General features: G+C 40.2%; 1 protein-coding gene across 1 annotated transcript in view; it reads right to left on the bottom strand.

Moving 5' to 3' along the window:
• The window catches only part of GADL1 (glutamate decarboxylase like 1), a 113,453-nt gene that overhangs the window by 24,183 nt on the left and 66,794 nt on the right, over window positions 1–22,476 (bottom strand). The window contains exons 14-16 of the mRNA XM_059819072.1: window positions 18,805–19,004; window positions 14,426–14,477; window positions 11,255–11,344 (exon numbers count right to left, since the gene is read on the bottom strand). Coding sequence (XP_059675055.1) covers window positions 11,255–11,344; window positions 14,426–14,477; window positions 18,805–19,004 — 342 coding nt within the window. The remainder of the gene's footprint in view (window positions 1–11,254; window positions 11,345–14,425; window positions 14,478–18,804; window positions 19,005–22,476) is intronic.

The following is a 22,476-nucleotide window of genomic DNA, read 5'->3' on the forward strand; positions in this document are numbered from 1 at the left end:
GCACAGAGAGGAGACAGCCATGAGTTGAGTGTACTGGAGACACTCTGAAATGCTAATACCTCTGAATGACTGTTTTTCTCATTTCACAGAAAATTAGGAGGTGGAAGGGGAAGAAAAGAGAGTTCATTGTTCCCCCAAATACCAGATAAAATAATTTAAGTCAGTGCACGAAAATATGGTTACCATTTGTTACAAAAAGAAGAGATGATGGGGGGAGGAGTCAGCTTTTATTCAGGTAAAAACTGAGCACAAGAATGAAGCTTCTAGTGACCTCAGGACTCCAGTACTTAGACATTCCCGGGATGCTTCAATTATTGAGTTCCCCTGTGATGTATATTGGGTTTCATTTTGATCCACAGGCTATTAAACATGATCTATGACACTTTCAGAAAAGCTGTAGTTTGGAGTTCAGCCTGTAACTCAAACTTTTTTCTTCTTCCATCACTGGTTATTAATGTGCATATGGCACTGAGAGAGCATAATGAAGAGGTGCACAGATATGCAGGTGCACAGTGCTGCTTTATAAGAACATAGTCAATAGGGTCAACCAGAGCTAAATTAACTGTGTTGAGTGTCTTCAAACTCTGCTTTCTTATTAAAAGGAGTTCTCTTCACAGGCAGGCAGAAAAGGCCATTTAAAATATCAGTCAATATGTTCTATCTCCAAAATGAAGCAAAGGAAAGGAAGAGTAATTAGTCTTACTTAAGCAGAGGAAAATACATGCTGTTTGGGCAAACAAGTACTATGTAGTCAGGAATCTGGATGCAGTAGCTGAAACCAACAGAATACATCAAGAGTATAGCAATTTGCCAGAGCTCAGAATGGAAAATATTTGATTCTAAATAGGCTAAGAATGCATACTGTATTTTTGCCAAAGAATAACCATAGATTTAGAGATCACCATTTCTTAGAAAGTGCATATTTGCGAGAGACAATCTTGTGTTTGCTTTTGTGGGTTTTGTTTGTTGGGGTTTTTTCCTAAAAGTAGCCAGAGACTATTAAGATAGCAAAAACGTTGATCATGACAATAGAGGCTGGAGTAATGGGCTGACAAGAACCTCATGAAGTTCAAAGGGAAATGCCAAATCCTGCACCTGGGGAGAAACAACCCCATGCACCAATAAATGCTGGGGGCCACCCAGCTGGAAAGCAGCTTGGCAGAAAAGGATGTAGGGGGCCTGGTGGACACCAAGTTAAACATGAGCCAGCAATGTGCCCTTGCCATAAAGGTGGCTAGGGTAGCCTGGGCTGCAAAGCACTGCCAGCAGGTTGAGGGAGGTGATCCTTCCCCTCTACTTGGCACTGGTGAGGCCACATCTGGAGTACTGTGTCCAGTCCTAGGCTCCCCAATACAAGAGAGACATGGACATACTGGAGAAAGTCCAATGAAGGGCCATGAAAACTATTAAGAGACTGGAGCATCTCTCCTATGAGGAAAGGCTGAGAGAGCTGGGACTGCTCAGCCTAGAGAAGAGAAGGCTTGGGGAAAATGTTATCAATGCACATAAACACCTGAAGGGAGGATGCAAAGAAGACAGACCCAGACTCTTTCCAGTGGTGCCCAGTCACAGGAAAAGCGGCAATGGGCACCAACTGGAACATAGGGGGTTCCCCCTGAACATCAGGAAACACTTTTTCACTGTGAGGGTGACCGAGCACTGGCACAGGTTGCCCAGGGAGGTTATGGAGTCTCCATCCTTGGAGATATTCAAAAGCCACCTGAACATGGTCCTGGGCAACCAACTCTAGGTGTCCCTGCTTGAGCAGGGGGCTTCGACAAGATGACCTCCAGAGGTCCCTTCCAACCGCAACAGTTCTGTGATTCTGTTAAGAAGTTTTTCTAAGAATCTAGTTACTTCAGTAACACTGTACCTTATTCCATCCTCTCCCTTTTCAAGGATAATTTTCTTTTACATGATCCAAATATGTAAATACATAATCATACACACGTGTATGCATGAGCACACACATTTATATTCAAAAAGTGCATATGAACAATTCTGAAAAGCCTCACAGTAGTGCATTACAAAATACATAATTTTTCATTTCTATAGCAGTAATGAAAAAAATGCATTACCATTTTGTGTGACAACATGACTCCAAGTAAAAAGTGCTTATTTTTGTTATGCTATTTGGAAATGATGAGAGGTATAAATAAGGATGACATGTTTAAGTACTCCTAATGCAAAAAACAGATGATAGAAACTCTTACATCCATGCCTTTTTTCTTTATTTTCTTTATCTGTAAAATATTGATAGTTCATCATTAATTTACCTGCCTTTCAAATATGTAACAAGGGTTAACTAGTAGGACAGATTCAATGTAAATTCCCTTTGGCTTCCTATACTCCAAAAATAGTTTAATGCTTGCTTTTAAAAAATGTTTTAAAAAACATTCCAGTGCTTCAGTTTTGCCGTAGTATAACCCTTTAATCAAGATGACCATTATCTCCAAATTAGGAGCACTTAGATATCTTACCTTTTCAAGTCTTCACAAACACAGAGAGAATGATTTTCTGAGGTATGTCACCAACTGCCCACTTAATTTATAGGAACTGTGCCATTTCTACTTAATCCCAAAAAATACTCACTTTTCTGGAAAAGAAATGGGATTTAGTTTTACCCTCTTGGTCCTTCTACAATCTGTGAGACTTGAAACAATGGATGCAAAACGTCCACTGCTCTGGGTAACATGCTGTATTTATTTGAAAGCCATACAAATTAAATAGTACTGTCTTTGTTCACACAGAAATAGCAAGAAGCACTTATGCAGTGACAGTAAAGTGGAGAATGCAGTCCCCACGGCCTTTGGTTCTGTGATCTTTCAGTTAGAAAAGGCTTTTTAGATGTTTCCTGTGTGTAAACAGACAGATTTATTATGTGTGAAGCTTTTAACAACGCAAAGGTTCGAAATCTACTTGTTTGCTTTCTATATCTGAACTGAAAGGTAGAATGACCCTCAGGTTTTAGCAAGGCAGTACGCAAAATTTTTAAGACATTGGACAAGTGGAAACTATGCTTCCCCTGTAAGAAGGGAGTATATCTAAACAAAACATACCCCACTACAGTAGGTGATTCGCTTGGGTCCTGAAAGAACAGTCACGTTAACTAACTAGTCCTAGTGAGATAGTTTTTGACCTAAGTACCATACTTCCGTGTGGCTATACCGCTCCTAGTACGTGAGCTAGCTAAGGTACCTTCGCAGAGGTACCTTCCTCACATACTGTGATGAAAATACCTCTTGTGTTGATCTCCCTGGAAGGTTTGGGTCCTTTACTTTTAATCTGTCAGTCTCTCATGATTTTATTTCCTCACAATATTTTTCTCCACTTTGGCTATTCCCCCAGCTTCATTTCATGTCATTATGTGTATTACCACACACAGAAATGATTGGACCCTCCATTACCCTTGAAAGGATTTCAAGCAAGAAACAACTAGTGTGAAACCTACTTCAGTTCTGGAGATCTGAGCAATCTTGCTCTGCAGGTGGCTCAGGGAAGACGAAATCCTTGTTCAGCCTGAATGCAACATATGGAGATGCAGTGGAGTCTCTCCCCACAGCTTCGATCATTTCTGTAGGCTGAGCACTAGGGATCAATAGACCTCAGTCCCCAGTGAGCCTTGAACACGCACAGCTCAATGTTAAGTCTCTGACAAAAGTTGCCCTGCAGTCTCATCTAGTAAACCATACAGCAGCAAAGCCGTTTGAGTTTCTTCTCTTTGTTCCGAGAACTGAGGGGCAGTTTTAGCAGCTGTGTAACAGTGCTTTTACAATAGAGATGTTTTGCTGCCAGATGTGTTATTATTGCTGGATGGGATGTAAATATCAGTTCTAGGTATCACCTGATATTACAAGCCTGGGAAGGGACTGAGGGGTAGAATACAAATAGTCAACTATCCAAAGGACAAAACTTAGATGGTTAAAATGAAGTGGAATGTAATTTAGTGATGTTGATTCTTGCCTATTTGCCTCAATTGAAACAGTACCACCGACCTAAAAAAAGTAAAGATTTCTGCATGAATAGGACTGTTTTTAACCAGAGCCCAATTGGTGCTACTCACTCTTGAAAAGCCAATCTGGAAGATGGGCAAAGCAGAGAGCTAGAATAGAAATCTCTATAATTGCATATCATGAATTACTAAAATATCACTTAGGACTATTATAGAAAGCATGGGCTGGAAGCAGTTCACATCTTTGCCTTGTATTATTACAATACAGTCATACAAATATACATCCTTTCTATTCCCCTACACACGTCTGATATGCCAGTCAACCCATGAAACAGCAAGCGTGAGATCAGGTCAGTCTGACAAACCATTATATGTGGCTGAAAGTTAAGCAGGTGTACAACCCCACCAATGTAAAATATATACTGAAGTGTTGCTAGCACCTAGGTCTAATGCTTAGGTGAGATGGACACTGTCAACGTAAAATGCATTGATCCCTACTTCTCCTGATGAAGGCTTTAACAGTGAATTTGGCTCCTTAGTCTAGCACTACTACTTCAATACTCATGCAAGAATAAATATAGCAGAGAATAAAGCCATAAATTCCAGTTACGTGCAGATATGCATTCAAAAAGCAAAGTATTCTATTTTGAATTAACAATTTTTTTTAAAAAAATGCACGTTATTTTTGTGTTCTTACACTTCAAATCTGAGGAGGAGATATTTAAAACAGTCATGCTAAATATCTTTTTTAATTAACAGCTACAGACACTTTTGTACTGATGAGTTATATAAAACTGCAGAAAAAAACATTAAAAGGGAAAGTGTGCAAATTCCTCATTAACAAGGTACTGAAACATTGCTATAATTTTCCACTGCTATTATATTCCATTGTACTGTTCCTTCTCATTTATCAGAGCTCAGATCTCTCTTTAACAATAACAGTCATTTATATGAAGCTAAACTACAAAGATTTTATTCATCTGCTGCTGTATATTATGCACTATTAGTTGCAAAATAAGACATGTTGTTACTTTAACAAGTGACTGCTTATTTTATTATTAAATTTCTGAGCACCATCCTCTGCTGAGGAATGGCCACACTACAACTTAAGTCCTGGTGTTACCCATTTTGTGGTTGCAGGGCTTATTGTGCCTCTCTCCCCTAAGGTCCTTGCCTGCAGCCCTCCCTCCACTGGGTCTCCTGTTCTCACCTCTCCAAGAATGCTGCATTTCTGTCCCTCTTGAACACAATACTGAGAATTCAGCTGGGCCCATTGAATTAGGAGGAGACTTTGCAGCTCCTCCCTCCAGGACCCTGTAAAATAGAGGCCTAAAACAGCACACAACATGCTGAGGATTTAGTGTTGGGTTCTTTTTACTTTTGTTTATAAACTAAAGCAGGCAATGCAGGATCCTGGCATCCGTAAGGTTCCCCTCCTGAATAATGAAGACCGACAAGTCCTTCCCAAGGATGCTTCTTGACTTTAGGTTGCCTAAGCCGTGGTCTGGGAGTTCCCCTTCTCCTTCGCCATGTTAAAGTTGGAGGGAAACTGTGCCAACTCCTCAAGTAGCTTCCTTGGGTAACTGCCTCAAGTCATACAGGATGAATATGGAGCTTATGTTGACCCTGAGGATTTCCCTGACAAACCATATTTCTTCAGACAACCCCTTTGAAGGTCCCCATCTGATTCACTGAAATGACAATCCATCCTCCTGGAAGGTCTTTCTTTTAGACCTGCCAAAGCAATCTCTTCCACCTGTAGATTTTTGTTTCTTGAAACCCACAACAGACTTGTAGGTTGCTTTAAGAGAAAGCAAAAAGGTGAAGAGATAGTACCATCTCTTAACAATCCTCACACATTGGCAAAAAAACCCAGAACTTGATTCACTCTTTCTTTCTGTTCTTCTCCAAATGCATTTCTACACGATTACATTATTTCAATGCAACAAGAAAGCACGTGGCATCAGAAACAATTGGATCAACATACAGTATTCACAAATGACTGATGAACAGCTCCAGATCCGTCAGTCACAATGATTTAGCCAATCTAACTCCTATATACTTCTGCGTAAATCTTACCATTGATTTTCCTGTTGTTTGATGTGGCCCTCCACAGAAACTCACGTCAAACAGAACTAGGTGCTAGAGTCAGTAGGCTACTTGTTACTGCAAAAATTACTCATGTAAGCAAAGTTCACAGAAATGGGTCTCTACCATAACTCTTCAAATACACACATTAAAATATTGTTTAATTGTTTTCTTGTTCAAATGTAAGAAAAACTCAAAGTATAGTACACAAGGATGCCATGTATCCAAGTAACAACATTTTGCATACAAATCCCAAGGGGAAATACACTTGCAGTGACACATCGGGGACCTTTCTTGTGCATAAACCTGGGCTCGCTGCGTTTAATGTTGTGGTTATAACCTATGTCATTTTTCTCTTGTTCTTCCAAAATATTCAGGGCAAACATTATTAATATAATCAACTAGAGGTCTTGTTTTCGCTTCCCATTCAAACCTCATACCGTAGTCAATAGGTATTTTGAATACACAAAGAATACTGAATCTGGTCCTTGATTAGTGTTTGATTTATACCACAAAGACCACAAGATTCAGAGGTTGCCAAGGCAACACCACTTCAACCTCCTTACATTTCTGCTTTGATATGAAACCTCTCATTATATAAATGTATCACAACACCAGTCAGCATGACAGGCCATTTTACAAATATGCCTTCGGCTAGCAGACAGCTATATTCTCCTCCTAAGTGGGGGGGAGAAGGGCAGGAATAAGGTTACCTTTTACTAAGGGAGAGATGGGAGGGGCAAAAATGACATTCCAAGCTGTACAGGCTTTATTATGAAATTGTATCCTGAGCCTTCTAATACAGCCAATAAATTTTGTATTACTTGGCCAAAAATCCACAAAAGGGCAGGAAGCAAACAAAACAAAAAAGCCCAAACACACCACACAAGTAGAGTCTGAGACTCAGACGCTAGAATTTTGAGTAATTGAAACTAACAACCGTGTATAAAAGCTTTACTGAACCATTGGGAATCTGATACTCCAGCATACGTTGCCTAGAACTACAGACCAGGCAAAGTTTAGTAAAGCGTGAAAGACCTACCAGGAACCTACTGACACTTTTTAAACCCCAATTTTGAGGTCTAAAGTATTACTTAGCAATATACCACTAGCCTTCTTTACTGAGCAGTATTCAACATGCAGTAGTCTACCTACAGTTACACTCCAGGATCCTTCGGCAAAGCCAGGCTCCTGCAGGAGGAGGACTCTGTTAAAGATGGTTACTTCTGTGTCTCCTTCTTAGTTCTCTAGACCACACTGAGTTTGAGCAGACTACAAGCTGATCTAGAATGCACAAGGCATGGCTGACTGGCTGGGTTAGCAACAGGATGGCAATAGTTTCAGATGCATCCCTCCAAACCCTTCTTTGTGTTCTAGCACCCTCCGTGCTGCCAGGAGGCTTTCCAAAGACAGTATTACAGAATCACAGAAGGTTGGAAAAGACCTGCAAGATCATCAAGTCCAACCACCAACCCAACACCACCATGCCCACTAAACCATATCCCCGCAGTGCCACGTCTACACGATTTTTGAACACCTCCAGTTACTACCAATCAGCTAATTCTGCATCATTTCGAGACACTCCAGCATGAGCTGAGAAAGCTAACCTTTGAATTTCTAAAGAGAAGATTGTTACAAGTAAGAATATACATCGATATTTGTAGTTATGGAAAAAAATATGAAAATTGGAATGGTCTGGGCTTAGATTTTTTACTTCTCCCCTCACTTCCATTTCTGGCTTGTAATCTCCAGTTACGCTTTTCTCACTGTGACTCTGTGACACACTGATCATCCTCAGCAGTAAACACAGCAAATCTTACGGTGTGTCGTAAGAGGAAGAGGAGCAAAAATACCACCGGGGGCACATACAGTACTAGCAAAGCCATTGTTCCTTCATCCCGTCAGTTACATCAGTTCCAGGTCAGAGACAACTGCCCCCAATTTGCAATGACAAAGTAACACCACTTACAAATACTTCTAGTTGAATGTAACAGCAGCTCCCCAACTACCACAGAGTGCCCATTTGTATGGTTTCTACAAGAAATCCCTCTTCACTTACTTGTGAAGAATGTCACTGAAAAACACCTTACATCGCAGGTTCCTTTACGGGTTATGCCATCTGCTATGCAGTCAGAGTACTGCAAAATGTTCAGGGCATGGACTATCTTGGACCACCCAACTGCATCCAAAGCCTTCCTGTCTATAGAACCAGTTTCACTACCCAGCCAAATCCCGCTGTAATGCCAAAAGATGAAAGTGTTGTAAGACTGTGGATGTGCACAGAATTTCCAGTTTCACTGGGTAACGGAGTGATGTACCATTTATGCTGTTCTTTACCCCCCCCCACAACATGTTGTTTCTCTTTCCCTAAAGTGTTCAGCTGAGGACTCAAATGACCAGCTAGTGGCTGTCCCAAATCCTTCAGGCCACTCTTTCCTATCACCTTTCTGTTTTGCATGTTGGAGACTCTGAAAAGGGCAAATTTTATACCTGAAGTTCGAGGCCCCAGAATTTAAAACAAACAAACAGCCTATCACAAAAAAAAAGAAAGCTTCTGAGACACACAGTTTATGTAGGACAGCTAGAAGACTGGCAACAGAATTGGGTATCACACTGTGATCCAGTCAACCCTGACACATTTCCTCATAAAGTGGGCCATGGAAGCTGGAGAAGAGCCAGTACAGCAGAAAACCTTCAGGGTTATTTTGCATAGGACTATGCAAATTCTTCACGAAACTGAGGACCTGAGATCAAAGCTATTTGCTTATCAACTTTCACCAGCACTAAAACTCACATAACTAACCTTCGAAGACAGCATGTTATTCTGAACAATATTGCTGAACAAGCAGTTGAATACAATCAATTACTTGCTCAAGGGATTTTTAAGACAGACTTGGCCTTAGTTATTGTCAGATATGCAGATCAACAAAAAGGAAGATTCATTTCTGGATAAACAGAATAACTATGATGTTAAAATGTTGTGTGGAAAGACAAATTGTGAATTAAAGTATTTTAATGCTCATTTTAGTGAAATGATAGGAATATTCAGGAAGCACTTGCAGTCAAGAAACTCTACACATCCCCATCTGCCCATCAATGGCATAATGCAACAACCTCTCCAGTCTTCACCTTCTTATCACTTACACCTTGCTGATCAGGATGCATTCCTTCTTGCCCAGCCATATATTTGTACTGATTAATGTAATACTAATATAATGACTATGCTGTTTGGATCAGCAATGTTAGAATAAATTGACACTAGCTGGAAAAGTCAAGTCAGCCTTATTTTGTGTGAGCCAGTGCTGTCATCTCATCTGTTCACTTATACATGTTGCGCCCCAAACCGGCCCACGGCATCCAAAAAGCCAGGTAACCCCAGACCTGTACCTGCAGAGAATCAGAGGTGAAATAACATGCTGTCATTGTGTAACAGGCTCATTTCTGCAGTGTCCAAGAACTTCCCAGCAGTGCCTAAAGCAACATAACTAGCGCTTATCAGTTGTTTCCTCTCCGCACCCCTCGGGACAGAAATTTGTGCCATTCAGCGTCTTGCTTTGCTAAGGAGTTTTGGCCTGTTTTGTGGTGGGGTTTTTAGGGGTTCTGGGGGACGGAGGGAAACAAGCTATGTTTTAGGATTTTGATTTTCTTACTGCTTCATCAGAGAAGGCCTAAGAATCAAGAAAATGTCACCTTGCCCATTAAAAGAGTGGTTGAGATCTGCAACAGTGTTCAGTTCTTGGGAGAAACTGCACACAAGCTCCTTTCCCTCCAAGTTCTCTCCCACAAAACACTAGCTAGGAAATCTGCATTTCCAGGGTTGGTCTGTCTGTATCAGTACATAAAATAAAGCCAGGCATCTATTCCCCACCCTGACTGGAAGCACCATAAAGCAGCAGAGCAAAGAACCAGTAAGTTACACCTAAAAAGCCACTCACAATATACGTGCTCAAAGCCATTCATTGTGCTTCATCCCTTCCCTCCTCAGTCCCTTTTGTAGCATACATAAATCAAAAGGTGGTAGTGCAGCATTATTTCTTCTATGACTTCCCATTGTTCCTTTCCAAACCCTCATTCCGCCATGGGTAGAGGAGCTGATATACAGCTCTGTGTGTGCGTGTGTGTATATGTACAGAGATAGATAGATATATATATATAGGCCTTCCACTCTAACGAGAGGAAGGGAAGCCCCATATGAAAGGATCATAACCCATACATGCTTTGTGAAAGCATGGTAAATGCAAAGCCCTTGTATCCGCACTGTGGCTATGCATGGCTCCGTACTGCAAAAGTTAAATATACTTTCCAAAACATTATAGACAGGGTTAAGGAAGACCTCACCCCTAAAGATTCCAGCATAAATTGAAAGCAATTCTTGTGAAAGGAAAGCTGCTGAAAGGAGAGCAGACTTTATAGGAAATACACATGTGTGTATAGTATGTATAGCATGTACATATAATACGTATACCATACACAAGTATGCATATGGTATACACATCTATGTTCTAGTTTAAATTTCTAGTAACGAATTCTGGGAAAAAATAAATGCAGAACACCAAAGCTGCTGCAGAGAGGAGCAAACAATGAATTAAATTCAATTCCTCACAAAATAGCTTATTCAGTAAAACCTAGTACCACAGTGCCTGTTGGTTTCTTAATTAAGCCTGAACTACTGATTCTCCACTAGTAACTTCAGAACGTTACTGCTGCTTTTTTCAAGGTGTTCATGATTTTCTACCAGGATGACAAAGAGTTACCAAAATGCTCACCAATTAAGTTTTTCCCATTGTATTCCTGTTTTCATTTATGGGTTGTTTAACACTAGAAATGTATTCTTAAGCACTTCCTCGCTTGCATTATCATAGATAATGCAAGACAAGCTCCAAGGACAATGTTGTCTGAAACAGGTAATGAATACTCTGCCTAGACAAGAGATGCAGACAACACTGTGCCTCTTCTCTCAGTTCTGCCATCTGCAAACAGCTTTGATAGTAAGCTGAATACTTGTAAATGTCTGCATCTCTTACATTAAGAGAAAAAATAATTAGCCTTGTCTAAATAGAGAACAAACTTAAAAATGCTACTAACATCTATTTAAGGATTAAATCCATGTTCTGATAGGTTAATAGTGGGCAAAGTCAGAGGATATTTCACATGCTTATCTGGCACACAGATAAATCAGTAAGCTACAGATAACACTGTTCATGTGACGCTCACCTGGTGTAGCTTCTGCCAAAATTCAGGTCCATCCTCCATTTTTCTTAAGCTTGGTGGAATGTACCAAAAGCAAACGTTTGCATACTCCGGCTAAACAAAAGAACAAGTGATTGCTTATGAACTGTAATAAATGGGACAGGAATACATATTATAGCTCGTCAGAAAGTTATGCTTTATTTGCGTCAGGGGGGTAAGCCTTTGAGTTCACACCCTTTTCATTAAAACTTCCTTCTCCAACTCACCTTTTGTTTCCCTTTTTTGAAACTAAAACTAGTTTTCATTATCATCCACTTCTTCTCCTGCTGTCAGAAAAAGGAAACCTGTTGGGGTTCCTTTCTCATTTCTTCTTCCTATATACATATTTAACTGTGCTTTGCTCACCAAAACTTTGGTTCCCAAAAAAGCGTAAGAGAGGCATAGAAAAGTAACTTACAGATTTCAAAATTGAAGCAACTATAAAGACAAGAATACTTTTTCTTTTTAGTGTTTTTTTAAAAATGGAAATTTCCCATGACTCATTTTACACAAAACATGCAAACGCAATTTTTGTCACCATTTAACACTTGCACACCTAGTCATTTTTCTACTGAACAATGCCAATCTCCTTTAATATCATATATCATACAGCACACTACACAGTGCTGGAGTTAATGCTGGCTTTCTCAATTTCCACATTTTCTAAGAATCTCAGAACCCCTTGCATGGTATGTGTCATATCCTGGATATATTTTATCCAACACCTAAGCAGGCCTTTTGAACTGAGACTGAGACTCCACATCTCTGCTTCCCTCCAGAGAAATTTTGCCTTTATCTCAGGAGAGAGTTAGCTGCAAGACTCCCACCCAGAATGGCTGTTCACCATGCATTATAAAATAAGGTATTTGTGCTTATGAGGTTTCTGGTTTATATATGATTAAGAAAATGTTGCCAGCAGACCAGTCCAGGGTCTCTCTACACTTCCTGCTAATTTGGAACAATGTTTTTATTTTTTTTTACCTGTACAGGTAGCAATAGTACGGGGAATAGATGTGCTTTCTAATGCCATCCAACACTACCCATAAAACCACTCAGTCAATCTTGACCTACGTTATTTGCAACACAGTATTTAACTGGGGTCTAAATTATAATATAAACTCACGCACCCCTCTCCCCTACCACATGCCATTCTCATTAGTACTGGTTGAAAGGAAAAAAAAAAAGTTAAAAGGGAACTTGGTAGCTGGGTCACACCATCTATTTGCCCCACGGTGAATGCGGCTGCTATTACAATCCCAGGCAGTCTCCTGAACAAGGAGAGCCCACCAGCTGAGACATGTTCTTTCATGAAAGGGCACTGGGAACTGCTCATATAATTTTCTGCCTCGCTTCAAAGAATGCATTAAATACAATTTAATCATCAAGAAGACTATCGTTGTCAGCAGGAACAGAGCTGCAAACCTGCCACCTGCTGCCACTGAATGAAATAAAGCTCAGCTCTTAAAGTCCCATTTCTTTCCCCAAAGAGCATGCATTGAGTACACACATAAACACAGACCCTGAAAAGGCATTTCCTCATGAGCGCAAGCGCTGGCTTGCTATTACAGGGTTTATTTTAAAACTGTTTAAAATCAGATGGCAGGAGTAGACAGATGGCATATATTACCATATTGCCATTGCCTATATTGCCTTCTTGATTATCTCAGTTTCCGTTCACACATCAAATACTTCATCCGCCTCTGAAAATACCATTCATCCTAGAAAAACTTAACTACCCCCAGCTATGCTTCACTCTATTTCTGGTTATCTTGTCACAGCTCTTATCCAAGCAGGTAAGCAATTACACCACAGAAGAGTTCAAGATGACTCAAGCGCGAGTGGCATTTCCAGGCCGTAGAGCGGTTCTCGTTACAGGACTCTCCTCACTGCATGGTATCAGAGGATCATCTTCCTGAGCTTCTGGTCCAAAGTACAACTTCCTTTCAGAAAGGGCTCATATAACTGGGCCTAGCTGCCTCCCAGCAGTCTGTCTTTGAATTCTCACTGCTTGTCCCCCTGCACTCCTGAAAATCTTTTCTTAGCCCTTGCCCAACTTTCTTCTTACAGCCCATACTATAGCACTCCCTCCAATCCCAGTTTTAATCCAGGTGTCCTGTTCCTGCAGGAACTAACAGCAGTCTCTGCCCTCACCAACAACTTTCACATCTACAGTAGATCTGGGCTCTCTGCTAAGCTCTAGAGTAACGGAGAATGGAGAGCTTTTAACAGACTTGTCACTTTAGTAACCCCTTCAAGCGCTGCTGGCCCAGAATTCTTCACTCCATGTAAAGTTTCCCAGTATGCACTTTCAAATTAGCAGTTTTCAGAGTTAAAGGGAGAAGTTTATATTGTATGGATACTATAAAGTATCTTATATTTCATATTTCTTCTAGCCTAACCTGGAATGCTCATGGCATCAGCAAGGGTAAACCACATCTGCATTGTTATGGTTTGTCGGTCTCCATGTGTGGCACTTACTCCCTTCCTCCTCCATGTGCTCTCTTCCCCCCCACGCTACATACCCAGCTGTCTTTCACACACGTACACTTCCAACAACGCAGAAGTCTTTTCCAAAAATGACAGGTCTTTGCGACATCCCCAGATATTAGCATTATTAACCGAAGAGCTGAGGATAGGTGGAAAAAGCACTTTAGCTCTGCCCCCCTTACTCACTCTCCCCGAAGCAAGATCCAATAAACAATAAGCTGCCAGGTTTAGCAAAGATGAGTGAAAAACACAACTTTTGGGTAGTTTTTAGGAAGATGGGTATAGAAACAGAATTAAGGAAAACAACACGGACTTTAATGATGAAAAGTCCATTTTTAGGATCAAAATGTGCTTCCATCCAGCACACAGTCTTAGCCATAAGTCTGGCAAGCACTGCTTTTTTGCAGCCAGACTCTTCACTTTCACAGAAAAGTGCTCCATCTATTCCCCCTGAGGCAATACAGGCCCAGAAGCTACAAAAATAGGTAGAGTGATGGCAGGGAATACAGAGCATGTTATGTGTGTTTAATCATATCTGTGCATCTCCAATACATAAAGCTTATTAAATTATATACTTCAAATATAAATTGGCAATGGGCTAAAAAGAACAAAATCAAACAATAGACAGAATCCACACCACAACAACAGTTCAGTTCCATTTTCACTTACCTCCAAAAGAAGCTGGAATCCCTCTCTCTTCTTAATTTCCTCCACTAGGTATCTGTAATTAAAAATGCAGGGTTTAAAGCGTAGAACAAAAGAGCACATGCAGACAACAACAACAAAGGTCTTGAACTTTTTTCCCTCTCCTCCTCCCCCTCCCACCCCCCCCAGAGAAACCACAGAGTTAAACCTCATTTCTACCTGCTGTGAAAATGCAGTAGCTATCAGTTCCTGGAAACAAATGAAAGCTACAGCCAGCCAAGGAGCACTGAGGAGAGGCCAAATTCTGTCCTCAGGCACAGATTTTCAGTGGAGCCACATGGCACAAATTGATCCTATTTGCACCAGGCTGTGAACCTTCCCAATGCAAATTTCCATTGATGTTGCTTCTACAAATTAATTCCTCCATCTCTTTTTCTCAAGTGCTGATGCTGTGCTGCCATGTTATTTCATGGACACCCTGACATCTGTTGCACTACTATTGCCACCGGGACCTCTTAGTTTAGCCCAGAATTTAAAAGTTTCCACATCAAGCCCAGAAATTTTCCCTGTACTGTCCTTGTTCCACACTGTACACAACAGTGCACATTTCCATTCAGTGAGCCACTGCTGATGCACAATAATCCCTGGGCATCTTACGCTAACAATGCATTGAAGTAAGCATTTCTTTTCTCTTTCATCTGTCAGTACAAAAAACACAGTCTTCAATGGGAAGATGGGTTTGAATCAAAACAGCTTCAATTTATAGAAATTTTTTACAACATGACCTCAGCTTTGCCATGGCACACATCACACAGGAATTCTGAAGCGAAGAGGATACTTTGACATAGGGCAGGACTTCTCTCTTGATTCCCTTCCACCCCGCAAAGCCTTCCCAAGGAAAACTCCAAAGAAATCACCTCAGATTCACACAGCTTTTCCATTTCAACAGGATTTTAGTCTTCTGCACAAAGATTTTGCTGTCCAACAGTAATAAAACTGAGACAGTTAAACTACTGATTGTGTACAAATGCATTCTTTTGTTGCATTTATTTGGCATTTTCCTGCCTGCAGCTGCATTACTGGTCATCACACAAATAATTCTTTTATCCACTACTTGAGGAAGAAAAATACTGTCAAAATAACTCCCCTTGGTTCTATCCACATGCCTGAAACCTGACCCCACAGGGACACCTCTAGCACAGTTGCATCTGCAACCCCTGCTATTCGGCAGACGTGCTGCAGAAGAGGTTGGCTAGGAAGGCAGTAAACAATACCCTAGATGGCATACATTTTTAAAAACAGAGCATGGGGAGTTGTCACACTGTTTATCGTTAACAAGTATTGTGCATGTGACTCATTACCTCTTAGCATACATCCCTGCAAAATGATTGCTGTGGTAGAGTGCCAGTTCCCACGACATGCAGCTCTATGAGTTGCAGTGCGCTGCGCACTGTTGAGATGTTTCTTCTCACTATAACAAGTCCACGTTCTGGGTTTTTTCTGCCCTGACGGTTTAGACCCTACTGTCTGCATTTGTTTATTACCCGGCTGTTAACGCCCACGCTACTGTTTAGGTTGAAAGAGAAGCATGCTGAAAGGTAAGTAGGAGGCTAGATACCATATGAGCATATTGGGGGAAACCTGTTTCTGTAGGGAAATTGTCTTCAGTAAAACAAGCTCAGTGCTTTTGTCCTGTTGATTAGAAGATACTTGTCTGTGCCGTAAAACCAACATTCAGCAAAATCAGCAGGCTAGTCACAAGACAGTGGCCCTCAATTTATTTTTTTTAATAAATCACAAAAAAGAAACTTACATATTATCACTTTTTTTTTTTTTTTTTTTAAGTCTTGAATTGTTAGAGCTATTTTACAATGCTTAATACCCTTCCCTTTTAACACAAGGGCCTTTTTTTAATACCACCATCTGACATAGGATATCTGATGTCGGTCAAGCTCACAACACTGTTAATCATGTTCTGAACTACATTGCCAATAGCCTAAGAAGGCAGCCATTAGAAAATCCATCACCCATGATTTATCTTGCCAGGACCATTTGATGGCAGTGGAGCAATTTACTCTGTGCATCTTTCCACAGTTGACAGTGGAGTTTTATTATTGTGTCACAGTTGTAGAATGTCAGAAGGGCTGGAGTCTCAGTGAGGATTGGAGTGCACAGAGAAGTGGTATTTGGTATGATTAAGCCTTGCAGAAAATCAGGGGTGGAGATCTGCAGTGAAAGTAGACATATGTCTGCTAAGAGTGGGTGTCAGAAGAGGAATCGGGCAGAAAAACTGCAAAGATGGTGAAGCATAAAATGCAGAGGTAGTTACAGTTGTATTCTAAAAGCAGTTTACATCTGTTTTCTTTTTAGTGTACTTCATAAAGCAACATCCCTGCATAAAAAATAATTAGGGAAAGAAAAACAGCAAAAAAATTTCTGACGTGATCAGCAGGATTTTAAAAATAAGCCTTTCCAAATAGGTAGCATCACAATGTTCCTGGGATATCTAACAGACTGAAAACATGATTCATCCTCAGAACAAGACAAAATTAATGGACTAGCCAATAAGCAAAGTTTGATGTAACAGAAATACATGCCTGCAAATACCCTAAAACCTCTGCAGCTCTGCCTGGCCACTGGGTGGGGTGGGGCAGTAATCTTCCTCTTAAGTTCTGTAGTCAGTGGACTAGTTCCAGAATTAATCCAAGTTTGTGTTCAGGAATGCTGAAATACTATCTTTGCAACATCAAAGTAAAACCTACTGTAACAAATCAGGAGAAAGGCTGCACAGCTGTTGAGTAGTTAGGAAACCTGGCATAATGCCCAGTAAACCTGATGTCTCAGCTGCAAAGTGCTCATGTCCATGCAAACTCAAGATAGCAATGCAGCTGCTGTAAAGAATATACTTCATCAGATAATGACTAAGAATTAAATTTCCTCTTAAAGAGAAAAAAAAAAAAAAAGACAACCTAGTCACTCCTTAGAAGCACTACCAGCTGAATCCTAACGCTCAAAGAAAATATCGATCCCAGAAAGGTCATTAATCACTACGCTGTCAGTCAAATGACCTTGGCCAGTGACCTTGATAAGGCTGAATTCTCCTACTCAGAGTGGAATGAATTACTTACTCTCTACAGACACAGAACAGTACAATGCTTTAGAACAAAAACAAGGTGCAATTTAACCAGAAGATACTAAGGAACACTTAACCAGCCGAACGAGTGGCTTTGAAGAAATAAAATAGAGAGAAAAAAGCCACGGCTCATTTGGGCTTTTCTGGTTTTGCTTCTTTCTTTTTATCCCTTTCTAATGCACCCTGGGTTTAGGACATGGGTATTTTTACCTTTTCTTTAAGTGGCTTTGTTAAAGTGAGGCTATTCCTTTAATTGTCACTGGAGTAAACATTTAATTCTTTTCAACTTGGTAGTTCATATCAAAAATAAAATGACAATATGATATGGGTGACTGTTTTTCAATATTAATGATTTGACTTATGGTAGTGTGTAGCTAGCCCAGAACTGGTGAAGATTTCCTTGTGGTTTATCTTGTATAAATTCTGAACAAATATGATACTTCAAGTGAATTGTTTTTAATGGGCCATTATCTTATTTCAGTATTATTTCTTCCATCAGAAGACAAAATAACCTGTGTATGGAAATTTCGTCCCAGAAACTGAGACTTCAGCATCACTTTAGAAACACCTTCCAGCAAGAATTTTGCAGACTTCACTTGTGAAACTCAGTCCTGCAAGACCAAAAAACTTAGTAAAATCAAACCGGGCAGGCAAAGGGAAGATCACAAGGAAAACGTGCTTCAATCCATAACAGAACATACTGTAAGCATTAAGAACTTCAGCAAAATTGTGGAGAAAAAACAAGCACTATGTCAGAACAATATGCCTTCATATACCTCTACTACAGCCTAACATTAAGAGTGTCCTCATAGGAATTTCCCCACATCATCAGCTTTCTGCATTTCCTCAGTCATGAAGTGAACAGAAGAACGGCTAATTCACTTCTTGCTAGGCACAGTCTGGCACATAGGGCTGCTTTTACATTAACACCAGAACACACAGTTATGAGTTAGAAGAGCGTGTATTGATAAACCCGTCCTATGTCTGGTTCAGATAACATAAATGTTAAACAATGTAGATTGATAGTCTAGTTTGGACTTCTATGTTTACCAACATCTATGCTTATTGCCAAAAGTAATAATTACTATTAAATATCATAGCAAATGTAATAACACTAATTATTATTGCTATTAGTTCCTCCTATTATAAACAAACAAAAGGAGAGGAAAAAAGGTAACAATGTGGTCTGTTTCAGGATACGGAGTATCAGCAGTGTCAACATTTCAGTCAATTAAACAGACTAGACATATTCAAAATTGTGAGGCGGTACCTAGCCAAAGCCAGTGCCCTGTTTACTCTCTCCTCGAGGCCTGTGGTTCCCAATGCTTTCCACATCAGCCAGAACTTGAACGCATCCGGACGCCTGCTGCACTGAATGGACTTGTCACCAGTGTCATAGCTGACATCATAGAACTTGTCCTGCTGGAACAGGTATGAGGCCTTGGCAGAGTAACACTTCTTCAGGAGGCCCTATTAGAAACACAATAGAGACTTAGATTGCTGATAAGCATCTTCAAACCTTTTTATCTTCACAAGCCAAAGCCTTTTTTTCCTGTCTGTACCAACAAACCAGAACTGGATGTCCAGGAAACTATCCAAAGGTCATGGTGTGGTTTAAGAACCCTGGATGAACCTGAACCCAGTGAAGTCAGCACTGACAACAAGGAAACTTTTTTTTTTTTGCTTATTTTCTTCATAATGTCACTGAAGGGTTGCAGGTTGAAGAGAATTCTGACCCAGATCTCAAGAAACCATAGGAGTGGGTACCACAGAAACAGTTGCCCAAAGACATACATGGGTAGGAAAGAGGGAGGAGAGGGAGAAGCCTATGGCCACTGCTCCAGTCTATAGATTGGAAGAACAGCCCCTGAGGAGCTTCCTACGTGTTCACAAATGGCTCAATCTATCCCTCCTTTGTCAAACAAAGAACTTTATATATGGCACAGTTATTTGCAGGCAGGGAAGATTTTAGTCCTAAGAAATAAATGTTTAGCCCTTACCAGAATATAAAGTTACTGAGCATTTAGCATAGGCTATCTGACTGTTTGAGTGGAAACACTACGAGGAGATTACTACAACCCCAATTTTTGTCTCTTTTCACAGTTCAGACAATTTTAACACTTGAAAATAAACCTCAGAAAAGGTACTTTAGCATACCCTAATTATGGTTTGTTAATCAAATTGTTTTTATTCAGCAATCTCCAACCTCCAACTTCTGGGAGGCTGCCTGGGCAGAGATGAGCATCAGAAAACAAAGACAAAGACCAATGAGTAATGTGGCAAGTTCCAGCAAAGAACAAAGCTGGGAAACAGAAAGCACAGGGGCTGTTACAGGTTTAGAGGTACAGAGGAAGAGAAGAGACATAGAACTGGCCATTGGCTGAAGAATGAAATATCGAAATATGCTCTGTAATACTTATGAAGTAGAGGGAAGAACTGGCAGAAAGCAGCTTACAAGAGCAGAGATGAGGGTGGCCCTACAAGGAGCCCAGGAGACAGAAAAGGTTGTAGATTTGTCAGTGATATTAAAAGTGGGTAAGAAAGATAAACCACAATCTATAAGATAATACTAGAATAGAAATTCAGATGAGGTTAAAAACATGGCTACAGCATCTGATTCAGATCTGCAAATGTGTATTTAAATGACAGTTGAACCAGAAGTCTTCCGTGCAGAACAGACCAACGAGCAGAAGTGGACAACATGACAGAAGTTGCTAAGCAGTATCTCAAAGAGTACAATTCATTTTCCAATTCAACATCACTCTTCAATTTGAACCAATGGAAAAAGTATTTCACATTTCATCCTTTTCTCTGCGTCTGCTGCAAGTCTGATTTTAAAATGGCAGACAGTGTCTGACATCACTCTTAATCAAAGTATCATATTCCCGTAACAGAGGTACAATTCTTGATCTGTATTACAATACACTACCGATAACTTTGGAACTGGCAATAAAATAGAGAAAAAAGTTCAAGACAAAAAAAATCCAAAGGAGAAATAATCCACTGACATACACAGAATAAGTCTCCCTCTCTCCTAGCCTTTTCAATTCCCTCCATCAATACTAAAACCAAAACAAACAAAAAACCTTCAACCTGCATGCGTATTTGTAGAGCATAAAAGGAGAAGAACACCAAAGGTTTCTCCACAACTTCTGTAGGGGTTTGACAATCCCATTGTAATATCACTGGTTTGCAAAAAGGACAGCAAATTCAGTCTGAACTCTTTAGCCATCAGACCAGTGCATTCAGCCTTGTTGAAAGACAATTTATGTGACAGCTTGGGAAGAAAAGGGGCAGCGGCTGCACTCCCTCTGCAGTCAGTGACAATGTGCTGCTGCAACACACAGTAGCTGTAGCTGGAAAGCCAATGTTGGGCACAGTTTTTTGTGGTATATAAGATTCTCACACTTGCTTTCCAACTTTCTCATAAAAAGAAAGGCAAGAAGATGACATTAGAAACCAAAGAAAAGTCAAGCACTGAAGCATCTGTCCTTCACAGTTTTTCTACAGCTTTGTGTTCTCTGGCTAGCAGCTGCACAACAGGAGCAGGAGTCTGTTTGTCAAGCCATTGTGCCCTATTCATTAGATCTCCATACCTTCATTTTCAGGAGAAATACAAGTTTACTAGACATGGTATTTAAAATTTAAAAAAAGTCAGCAACATCTGCATATTTAAGTTAATTTCTTTGTCTCTTACTGACTTAATTTTGCACAGTGTTTCTGCAGTGAGTGTATAGCAGGGTTGATCAATATGGGACTATCTTCTGCCTTATTAGAATGTAACACAGCTGCACCATAAAAGACATCACAGGATACTAGTTCCCCTCATGCCTGTCATCTGAGAAATAATAACTTTTGTTTGTCACAAGAAACCTAAACTCAGTTGGTAATATTACAGAAAGACTGAGAAGTTTGTTTAAGATCACAGTACAGCTGCAGAGTTCCATAGCTTAAAAACAAATGCTATAGAGTGAAAATGCAACAAGAACAAATAGTTCAATATCTCTGAGTGAACTCAAATTCCTGGGAAGGTATTTCATTTTTTAAAAAAAAGCAGGTATTGTCCTACTCTCCTGGTGCATCTGAAGCTGACAAGACATGCTGGCTTGACGATCCTTTTCCATGTGTTTATCTTACTAATAATGCAACACGCTCAAGAAATCCTGCTGAAGATATTGCCTACTGTCAATCTCCAGAGGCAAGTACAGTGACATCCTCCAGCACATCACTAGAGCAGACAGAAGAAACAAAAGTCATGCTTTGTGAGAGAGAAAGAAATATGCCGGACCAATGCAAGAAGCAAGGGGGAGGAGAAAGAGAAGGGAAGAGAAAGGGGAAGTTGCAGAATAGAGTTGGAGGGGGGTAGGACAACAGAAGAGGAAAAAATCCAAGACAAATTTTATGCTCAAGAAAGCAGTTACTCCTTGATCGCTGCTGTCTCAAAAGTAATAGACTCAAACATGCTGAAGACACAAAAAGTCATCTCAGTTTTCCTAGTCAAATGATGAAAAACTAGAAGAACAAAAAAAAGGAAAAGGTATGCTTTCTAACTCAACATTCTCAGTCCCAAGAAGACCCCAACAGTTTTCCACAGGGTAACTGAGCTGCTCCATCTGTTCAGAAGAATTGCAAAAAAATTCATTAGAACTGCCCCATTTGACAAGTTTGAGAGTCTTTCTTCAGCATCTTTTGTCTTTCTACCCTTTGTACAAAGACTAACGGTAGTGCTGGGCCTTATACTTGGGCTGTTAAGGTTTAGAAAATGGAAATGCTATTTTCATGGAGGCCCCAGTCCACTATGAAGTTTCAAATAGCCTTTGCTTTTGATGAAGTATATGGATAGTTGCTGTGTGTTATAATTAATAGCAAATAAATGAATAATTATTGATACTTAAATCAATATATAAGAGCTCCAGTTTCATAATTCAACATATTTTCTCAT

This window comes from Gavia stellata, chromosome 6, assembly GCF_030936135.1.
Source record: "Gavia stellata isolate bGavSte3 chromosome 6, bGavSte3.hap2, whole genome shotgun sequence".
In the NCBI taxonomy this organism is placed as follows: Eukaryota; Metazoa; Chordata; class Aves; order Gaviiformes; family Gaviidae; genus Gavia; species Gavia stellata.